An 11186-nucleotide genomic window follows, 5' to 3' on the forward strand; every position below is an offset into this window, starting at 1 on the left:
ACTAGGTTTCACCAAACCTGGCACCAATGAAGCAGATTTCAACCTGAGAAGTAGACCGGATTTATCTTCTATGCATCCACCGAAGGGGAATCAAATATCTGTTTTGCAATGATGCATTTTTAAAGAGGTCTTTGTAAGTAGTTTCTTTGGTAGTTAGCATCAGGCTGACTATGGAACTATAACTGTAAATGTTTATTTGTGCACAACCGCTTCCAAAACCATTTGATACTTTGATATTTATAATGACCACATTGCAGGTTTGACTATTAATAAACAGTGGCAAGAGGCAGTGCTGATCATATCTCTGTTTATTAAACTGAGATTTGTATATGCGCTCCGTACCTTAAGCTGAGATGTACATATGCCTTTTCCTGATACAAGCAACTCTCTTGCATGAGCCATGCTGAAGTTCTTAAGTAACACAGTTTCCCATTTTGTCAGAACTGGGAAACTGTGGTTATTGACTTCAGAAAAATCCAGAATATTAAGCAAACTCCCATCTCTCTAAATGCAGCTGTTGCCTTTCAGTTGTAATCCTAATACTGTAGTATTGTGCGGAGGCCACTTTGGCACACCATGCTAACATGCAAGTGCCTATGAATGGTTGCAACTGCATACGCACACACACAAAGTAAAGAGGCATAGAGCAACTTGCTGTTGGAAAACATATGGGTAATAAGAACTTTTGACTATATAGGTATTCTTTTTGCAGTGGCATCTAGATAAAGAGGATGCATTATCTGATCAAAAATTATCTGATCAAAAGTCATCATTTTAAAATCTTCAAGTTTTTAATCCGCAGAGCTTTAAAGAAAGTGGTAAGACTGTGGATATATGTCTGTTGAAATTTTAGAAATCACGGCAAGAAGTTTGCTCTTGAGATTTCCACTGGTAAGAGAATGGGACCTATGTGTCCTGTATAAATTGCACACAAAGAACTTACTAAGGTGCAGCATATAAATACTCTGGCTAAAGTAAAAATATGCAAAGTAAACAGGTGCACATTTGTTTACAGTGCATAAATTAGGCCATAGAATTCAATGATTCTTTGTGCAAAATTTGGATTACCTTGGCATAGAATTGTGTATCTTTAAATCGTCTATATGCTCAGCACTAGTTTGCATAGGAAGCAGATGGTCTGACACCTTTCACATTGTGGAGGTTCTGTTGCAATGAAAGTTGTTGTCATAAGAAATTTGAGTGACACCTTTTAAAAAAACCCTGACCTTTTACTAAATAGAAATACAAATGCAGACATACATCAATACATGGATTCTGTCTTTCCATTGTTAACAATGAATTAATTTGCACAACTGTCTAGTGACAACAGTAAGAGCAAAGTAGGATCTCTGTATTACAATCGCAGTGCCATTTACATGTTGTATAGTTCTTATAAACTGAAATTGGAATTAAAACAGTGGCATATGAAATCACTCTGTCTTTCTTGGTCTTTCTTATGTCTGTACAGTACTTTTCCTTTTCCCACTCCAAAACCTCTTTAGACAAATGCTTAATAAGGAGGAAATGTAATCAGTACATGTTCAATTTTTTTCTCATTAGTAAAAAGAGCTGCATATTATAATTTATGGCTGATCTAAATTGAAAACCAGTTTGGTGTAGTTTTTTGTGGTTTTTTCGGGCTATGTGGCCATGTTCTAGCAGAGTTTCTTTCTGACGTTTCGCCAGCATCTTTGGCTGGCATCTATCACACTTAATTCATTTTGCCTCCAATTTTTGGTCATCATTGCCATGTGCTATTACATCACCTTGCTAACCTTACAGGAATGAGATTTAGATGGACTAGATAGATAGATCCACAGATAGCCATGCTCAGAATAGTCCTACTAAAATCAGGGGGGCTTAAGATAGTCATATCCTGTTCTTTTGGTGGGTCTTCTATTCTAAACATGGCAAAGTCTGGCTCCAATCCAGCATTATTGCTTTCAGGGTAAATACCCAGTTACCATACTATTTATTATTATTATTAGATTTACACAGTGCTGTACATACAGTCAGTAAAATAGATAAAAAATAAACCTGCCCATGGCATACATTCTACGAAATAACACCATATTATATAGAAAATAATACATAATAATATAGGAAAGGGTACAATAAAATAAGGCAGGCAACAAATTAAAAACATCAAATAACAATCACGCAATGCCTGGGATGCCCACTTCTGTGGCCAATTCACATTTAGCATCCTCCTCCACCCCAACAAATCATTTACCGTTCTGTTTCCAAAATGTACAAAGGAGGTAGTAGAAGCCATGAAAATCGGATCTTCATGGTATATGAAAATTTGGATGCTTGCAAAAGATCAAGTGAGCTGGCTGACCTGAATGGCAGAGCATTTTACCCCAGATGATACAATGTTTGGGGCTTTTATAGGTTAGGAAAAATCTTTTGTGTCTTTTATAGCTTAAGAAAAAGAATTTATATTTCAGCTACAATAGGATGGTATGTAAATAAAACAAGCTTGTAAGATGTAAGGATAAGCTTAAGTGGGATTTGGATTGTAACTACAAATAAGATCGATTAGAACATTATGGAGAAATCCTATTGTATAATGTCTACTGCTCTATTTAGTTGATATGTCAGAGGGAGATACACAAGAGTACTGTAGACAGAAGAAGAACTCCCTCAAATATAGAATACCTGAATGTAATTTAAGCAATTCATAGCATGGGAGGAAACTATTTAGAGTTTTATTTTTTTAGGTTATTAGAGTCACAGGAAATTACTAAGAAGAGGGAAAAGGTAATAGAAGAAGACGGAATTCCAGTCATCAATGGGAAAGGAAGTGTGGTCAAGAAGTCATCATGAACTCAATCATACAAGCCAGAGAAAAGAAGGGATTATGGGGGGGGGGGGGGATAATGTAATTGGACGAGTAAACCGTGTATGATGTTTGATGTTTTATGTTTGTGAAGACAATGTACAACATATAATAAAAAGGATATTAAAAAAAAAAGAAAGAAAAATATGTCGCTGGGAGTACAGATAACACGTAGTGGTTTGTGAAACTATGCACTTAATCTTTGCCAAACAGCTGAAAAACTGTGAATCCATGGAACTATGGATAGTGAGGATAATTGAGGCTTTTGTACTTTGGCCATATCATGAGAAGGCATGACTCACTAGAAAAGACAGTAATGCTAGGAAAGGTAGAAGGCAGTAGAAAGAGAGGAAGACCACTTGCCAGATTGATAGATGCTATCAGGGAGATCATAGGCATGGAAAAGCAGAGAAGTGGAAGTAAGGGGGTCTTGGTGATGTCTCATGTATGGTGTTGCCACGAGTCAAGGTTGACTTGAGGGCAGATAACAACAACATGGATAGTGCAGTGGGAATTTTCTTGCAGTAGAACATGCAACTCAGTGAAATGGATGGTCAGTAGAATCAAGGAAATGGAAGCAGTTCTCATCACACAAGGCAGCAAATGAAAACAATGAAAATGAAGTTAATTTTATTGCCATGGGCTGTGGTAAGGAGAGCTACAGGTTTCTAGGTTGTTGTTTTTTTGCTGGCTAATAGGTGCAAGCTCTGGGACGACTCATTTTGTGACAGCAATTTCAGATGTTCTAGCAATCAATTGATAGCTGCTATTATCACATAAAAAGCCCATTTCACATTATTTTCTGGTGATTATTCAAGATGGATTGAGTGATTTGGAAAGTATTAAAAATCACACAAAAATGCTTAACTTGGGACTGATGGAAGTGCATTTCATTTAGTGTTGTGTTGCTTTAGACTTCATGTCTCTCGGTCAAGAGTAGTTTCAGAGCTTGGCAAAGTTACTTTTTTGCACTACAGCTTCCAGAATTCCCAAGTCAGTATGGTACAGTTGCAGTCTTTTCCCTATTCTGGATGGCCCTTGGTCAATATCAACAGCTCAAAAGATGGAGTTCTACTGCAGGTTTCACTGTAGCCCTTGAGGTCCTAAAGTGCTGTTTATTAATGCCAACCTGAATAATAGGAAGCTGTGTGAAGTCAAAGGCTTTCATGGTCAGCATCCATAGTTTTTTGTGGGTTTTTTTGAGCTGTGTGTTTTGGAAGAGTTTATTCCTGACATTTCTCCAGCATCTATGGCTGGCATCTTCAGAGAATGCTGCCATGGAAGTGAGTGGGGTATATATACTGAGTGATCCTTGATTTAGAGCAGCAGTTCTCAACCTGTGGGTCAAACAACCCTTCCACAGGGGTTGAAGACCACTGGAAAACACATATTTCCAATGGTTTTAGGAACCAAGATGAAAATAATTTTATGGTTGGGGGTCACCACAACATGAGGAACTGTATTAAAGCACTAGGAAGGTTGAGAACCACTGGTTTAGAGGAAGTGATTTACATGTTAATCACTGTGTTGCTCTGTTAAACGGCAAGGCCTCAGGGTGTCTATTCAGTTAGTGATTCATTGTCTGTTGGGAAACCCCCTGACCCTGGGTGGTTTCATTTGCAAGTCCTGGGTCTTCATTTTGATGTTAACACAGATTAACATGTAAATCACTTCCTCTCAACCAAGGGTCACACTCACTTCTATGTCAGCATTCTCTGAAGATGGCAGCCACAGCTGCTGGTGAAACACCTGGGATAAACTCTTCCAGAACACAGCCACATAGCCTGAAAAAATCCAGCTGTTTGTGACTACAGTTGAACCTCAAATTTCGCAGATGTCACTTTTGTGCATTTGATTATTCGCAGGTTCTCCATCAAAACTTAATGAGATTGATTGATTGATTGATTGGAGTTTTGTGGCTTACTGTGGAAAATCACAGACAACATGGACTAAAAACGTAAATGAAACTTTAAAAAGTTTAGTAGGTAATAAATGCATAAAATAACATAGACTATCCTCACTTCCCTGCCCATCCCTGAAGCCTCACTTGGCACTGATCGCCCTGCTGCAGCCATTTTCCTCCTTTCCAGTCACATCCAGAACTACAAGGTACTTCACTCAGGTTCTGAGTTAAGATCTGAAAGGCCTAAAGATATTCATGGTATCCCATCTGATTTGCTCCACCAAAACACACAATGGCTGGCTTGTCCAGGTTAAAATATAAACAAGGCTCATATGGGCCAGTTCAAGTTGAAAGCTTATTTTTCCAACAATCTCATAGTGCCTCTAGGAAAAATGAAGGACTGTAGCCATATTCCACATACAGTACTTAATAAACTTCTCACAGGAGCTGTTTCTGCTTGCAAATTTAAAATTATGAAAAGAGAGGCACTGTGCTTAATCCAGCGGGACCTTTATTGTAGCTGCAGCCTCCAAATGTTGCTACAATAGAAATAATACATAAACAATATGATTAGCAGTCACAATGGGCACACCTGTAAGCTTTTTGACTCCTCACTTCACTGGCTGTCTTCCCAATGAAAACTCATTAGTATTCTTGGCTGATTTTTACCGCTTGCCCAGCAATATACATTTGGGAATCTGAACGTGTTATCATAAAGCTCTCTGTGCAGATGAGAAAAAATATGACTGCATTTGAACTGCTTGAGCGCTGCTCAGAACAGCAGCTCCTAAAGCGTGCTAACAAGTGATGCTGAATGTAAAAATGAGACAGATATCAAAATAAACTAAATGCTATGTTCTTTTGGACTTTTTGATCAGCTGGATGAGGAATGGAACAAGCATGACCTTCCAGATGCTATTGGACTAAAACTCCCACCATTCTTTTCCATTGACTATGCTGGCAATGGCTAGCGGGATTTGCAGTCCAATAATTTCTGGAGTCCTGCATTTTGCCAACTTTTGGGATGGATGCACAGCTGCACTCAAACCAGGCAGAATCTTGAGAGCAGGTGGCTAGTTTTCATCTTTCTTCTTATTTATTTTTTCATCAGAGCTGCAGTATGCTACCCACCCAGGTAAATTTAGCCCATAGCCAAGGAGTCTCAAGCTTACCCCTGTGTTTTCAAATGTCTTTAAAATCTCCAGATGGTGCACACAGAAGGTGATGCAAGTTTGGTAGCTGTCGATCCAGGACATAGGCATAAACTGATCAGGAGTAAACATTAGGGGAACAGATTTCAACTATTCCTTGGTTTAGGGGAAATTTCTAAGCTATAAGGGTTATTCTGCTGTGCCTTGGGAGGCGGCAGACTCCCCTTTGCTGGAAATACTCCGCTGGAAATGCGGCCCGCGGAGGCCTGGCGACCGGCCCCTGGCTGCTGTTGCTGCCGCTGCCGCCGCTGCGGCAGCCGTCCATCACGGCTTTTCACCACTCTGGGCGCCGCCATTTTGGGCGTCAAAATGGTGGCGCCCATAGCGGCCTCTGGGGCTATGGGCGCCGCCATTTTTCGCCAAAAATGGCAGCGAAGTCTCGCGCGACCTCGCCGCCATTTTGCCGCCCAAAATGGCGGCGTCCAGAGTGGCGAAAAGCCGCGACGGGCGGCAGCGGCGGCGGGCCTCTAGGAGGCCCGCTGCCGTCTCCAGAGCCCTCCAGGAGGGCTCCGAGGGCAGCAAGGGGCCTCTGGGAGGCCCGCTGCCGTCTCCGGGGCCCTCCAGGAGGGCTCCGAGGGCGGCAGGGGGCCTCTGGGGCGCCCGCTGCCGTCGCTGGGGCCCTCCAGGAGGGCTCCGAGGGTGGCAGGGGGCCTCTGGGAGGCCCGGTGCCGTCGCTGGGGCCCTCCAGGGGGCCCTCCAGCGCTGGCGGCCCCCCTAGCTTTTTTCCGGTCTCTGATGGGGCCTGGGGCCCCGTCAGAGGCCAGCAAAGATGGGGAGGCCTCGCCCCCGGAGGGTGGAAGCTCCGCCCCCGGCATGCGGCCCCACCCCTGGAGGGTGGAAGCTCCACCCCCCGGCACATGGCCCCGCCCCGGAGGGTGGAAGCTCCACCCCTGGCACGCGGCCCCGCCCCAGAGGGTGGAAGCTCCACCCCCGGCATGTGGCCCCGCCCTGGAGGGTTGAAGCCCCACCCCCGGCTTCGCCCCCCCAGTCGCCTGAGGGACAGCAACCCGGCCCCCGGCTCAAAAAGGTTGCCTACCCCTGACTTAAACAGAGGTCAGATGGACATCTTGCAGGGATAGTACTGTCAAAAGATTCCTATAAGGGATAGTGGATTGGGGTAGAAGCCCTTCAACATCCTTACCCTTCATTCCTCCCTAATGAAACTATTAAGGTTGGTCCTCCACATTTGTGGGGTTAGAGGTGCAGGAAAGTGGAAAAACCATAGGATCATGGGTAGAATTAAAAGTATTTCCAGCCAAGTTTCTCTAATACAGTAAAACAAAAAATTAATAAAAAATGAACAAAAATGAAAGCCAGGGCTACCTCCATTAGTTTCACATAGTGATCTCATGTTTATACAACTAGCACAATAGCACCACAATTTGACAGGTGTTTTGAGGAAAGTGTGGCCTGATGGGTGTTGACGTTGCCATCTTAGGTTTTTTCCATGTCTCCCCACCAAAAATCTTCTCTTGTTATGAAGCATAGTAAGCGGAGAGACATGATTGATGCCTTGCTTAAAAGCACAGGTGGGCAAAGTGTGGTCCTCCAGATGTTGGACTGCAACTCCCAGCATCCCTCATTGTTGCATAGGCTGCCTTGGGTTCCTGGGCATTGCAGTACAACAACATCTGAAGGGCTGCATAATTCTTAGCATTTTGTGAAATGATGGAACCTCTGGAGCTTTCTATTTTTTGAAAATGAATATGGTAGCTTTAACAAGCAAGGAAAAAAACCCAGTTTGTGTCATATTATGCATCATTCTCAGTGGTGGTTGGTAGTTTCCATGATGGATCCACTTCAGGCTTTAGTCTAAACTTTAAAGGAGCTATCCAAGGTGTTCCCAACTCTCTTGGCAGTAGAACTACATTGCTGCTTGAACTTGCCAAGTGGGCAAATTGGGCTTGTGTGGAAGTCACTACTACTGATTTTTGGAATAGCGGTATATAAATAAAACAAATTATTATTATTATTATTATTATTATTATTATTATTATTATTACTGTAGCTCACATACATGAATCTTTATGGAAAATCAGCTTGACTCACAACAGCAAAAATGTAATATATGCATGTGCCCTCAGGCTGTGATGCTTCAGTGACCCCATTTAAATCGGCTTTCTTGCATACATTTCTTTTCAGTTAATAGAAATGTTATGAAATCAAAATCATTTTTAAGACTATCATTTGTTTAAAGAAATCTTCATCAATCAGCATAATTGCATAATTTTTTATTTCTTCACCAGTTGGTTATATCTAGATAGATTTGCATAGAAATGAAAAACATACCTGAAGGAAAAAATCTATTTCCCTCATATTTAAGTGAGTTATTTCCTCATATCAGAGAGGGGCCAATGTCTTCAAGGATACTATTTGTGTACGTACTCATATCAGAATCATGCAGTCATGGTGCTGGAAGGCATTCGTTCAGATTCTAGTTTCTGGAGCAGTAGAAAACAGCTCACACCATCTTCTATACAACTTTTCTTCAGGTACTTAAAAAACAACAACTATTATATCACCTCTATGTCTTCTCTTCTCCAAGGTAAACATACCCAGGGCTTGGTTTCTAGACCAGTTACCATTTGGGTTGCCCTCCTCTAAACAGATTACAGCTTCGCAATATCCTTTTTGAGTTGCGGTACCCAGAACAGGGCACAGTATTCCAGGTGAGGTCTGATAAAAGCAGAATAGGTGACACTTCTATTTCCCTTGATCTATACACTATACTCCTCTTGATGCAGCCTTGAATTGCATTGGTGTTTTTTTTGGCTGCCACATAACACTGCTGACTAGTATTTAGCTTGTGATCTAGTAAGACCTCCCCCAGATCCTAGTCACACATCAAGCAAGGTATCACCCACCCAGTATATGCTCATTTAAGTTTTGTTGCCTAGTTTTTTTTTTATCCCTTAGATTTTACATTTATCCCTTTTAAAATTTATTTCATTAGTTTTGACTCAACTCTTCAATCCATTAAGGTCATTTTGAATCCTGAGGCGTATTAGCTGCTTTCCAAAAAAGTTTTTTGTGCCATCTATTCCATCACCCAAGTCACTGATAAGAATGTAGAATAACACCAGGCCCGGGACAGAACCCCGTGGAACTCCATAAGATGCTTCCACCCAAATTAAAAAAAAAATGGGTGAATACTCTCTGGGTTTTGCTCATGCACCTAACAACTGCATTGTCTAGACTACATTTTACCAGCTTGTCAGCTTGCCTCCAAAACTATCATGGGGGACCTTGTCAAAAGCTTTGTTGAGCATTACCACATAATTACCCTGATCTACCAAGCTTATAACTCTTTGGGGGAAAACAGAGATAAGACTTGTCTGGCATAATTTATTTGTAAGAAACTGCTGATTTTTAGTAATCACAACACTCCTTTCTAAGTGCTCATAAATTGACTGTTCAATGCTCTGTCCTAGAACCATTCCTGGTATTGATGTCAAGCTGAATGGCTAGTAGTTGCATATGTCCTCTTTTCACCACCATCACCTTTTTATAGATTTGTCCTTCTCCAGTGCTTGTTGGGACCTCTCCTGTACTCTGAGAATTCTCAAAGATTATTGACAGTAGTATTCTAGCATTGTATTTTAGTATTTTTTGTAGAAGTAATTATTAATGTTTTATTCTGTTGTAAAGCACCATGTACATCAATAGCACTATATAATAATAATAATAATAATAATAATAATAATAATAATAATAATAATATTATTTATGTTTCCCCGCCTCTCCCGGTGGATCGAAGCGGAGTTACAGATTGACTAACGATAATAATAAGACTAACATCTGCAAGTACCTTTAGTACCCTTGAATGCAGTTCATCAGGCCCCAGAGTTTTAAATTAATTTTAGACTATCTAAGGCCCTCTACACATGTTCCCTTTAGCATGTCCTGACGACATGCTTGGGTTGCCTCGGGGCGCCGTTTCCAGATGCCACACAGCCCTAGGATGTCACCAGGACATCACAACTGTGTGGCGCCATATACACAGAGCACACAGCTTGACATCACTGCCGCGCACCTTCCAGACGGGTGCGTGTGGCAGCAATGTGCTCATGCCGCCGCAGACAGTTTGCAGCGGTGCTAAAAGGAGCGCTTTTTAGCGGTCCTTTTGTTTCTGCGTAGCTCCGCCACGCAATTTGGTTGCTTTGGTGCGGTTACGCGGAAAAGAGAGGCAGCCATCAGCCGCCTCTTTCTGGCAGTCTGTACCCCAACTAAGTTTTTCTGTACCTATTCTTTATCTATTCTGCAACCCCCTTTCTTGCATCAGTTCTGTTTTCACCAGGTAAAGCACTGTTTTCCTTCTGGAAGAAGACTGGCAAAGAAAATATAGAGGATTTCTTTGTTTCTTCTGTCCACTGTTAACATTTCACAATCTTCTCCATCCAGTGACTCTACCATTTCCTTGTTCTTCCTCTTGCTCTGAATGCAGCCAACCCCTCCCCTTATTCTTTGTAACTTTTCCAGCAAGCCTAAGATCATTCCGAGCATTAGCTTTTCTGACTTTCTTCCTACAAGTACTGGTTATTTGATTGCATTCTGCTTAGGTAATTCCTTCCTTCCTTCCTTCCTTCCTTCCTTCCTTCCTTCCTTCCTTCCTTCTTTTTTGTATAATTTCATTTCTTGTATACAGTATTTCTTTTAAACCTCATACACCCATGCTGGTTTCTTTGGACACCTCCCATTCTTCTTCCTCATTGGAATTACTTAAATTTGTGCCTTTGATATTTCACCTTGAGTAAACTTGAGTAAACTGCCATGCAGCTTGAACTCCCTTCCCTTTAAAAATTTCTGAGCATGGGATTTCACCTACTACATCCACACCACTGATCGCTTCATTCCTGCTAGTTAGGATCAAATCCAAAATAGTTTATCCCCTTTTTGCCTCCCCAGTATTATGGACAATGAAATTTTCCACAAGACAAGTGGAATTTGTTGGACCTTGCACTTTTGGCAGAGTTTGACTTACAACAAATAATTATTTGGTTGTAGTCTCCCTTTAGTCATTTTTTTCTAGGAAGGCATTCTCCAAGTCTTCAGTCTGAGTTGTGGGGCATCTATAATAGACATCCACAACAATGTCAGTGTTGTCTCCCTCTCTTTTATGCTGCCAACCTGTTTTCCATGTTTTAAGTCATAGATCTCCTCACAAGTGTACACATCCTTGATATATCCTCCTCTTTTCCTGTTTGGTCTGTTTCTTGGGAACACCTTTTCT

The 11186-nt window shown here is 41.6% G+C and overlaps 1 protein-coding gene across 2 annotated transcripts in view; it reads left to right on the forward strand.

The window, feature by feature from the left end:
• Positions 1-2866, forward strand: part of OXCT1 (3-oxoacid CoA-transferase 1) — an 89106-nt gene extending 86240 nt beyond the window's left edge. The window contains exons 17-18 of one of the 2 annotated variants that reach the window (XR_016277809.1): positions 6-133; positions 2724-2866. Coding sequence is in view for 1 of the 2 variants with exons in the window: in XM_089496052.1 (XP_089352178.1) it covers positions 6-47 (42 nt within the window). In the remaining variant the exon portion in view is untranslated. Of the gene's footprint in view, positions 1-5; positions 1431-2723 lie in introns of those variants that run through there. The other variant, XM_089496052.1, reaches the window with a different exon arrangement.
• Positions 2867-11186: the final 8320 nt, after the last annotated feature.

The sequence above is a fragment of the Sceloporus occidentalis genome, unplaced genomic scaffold (assembly GCF_023333645.1).
Source record: "Sceloporus occidentalis isolate IW3139 unplaced genomic scaffold, rSceOcc1.0.p SCAF_1, whole genome shotgun sequence".
Taxonomy (NCBI): Eukaryota; Metazoa; Chordata; class Lepidosauria; order Squamata; family Phrynosomatidae; genus Sceloporus; species Sceloporus occidentalis.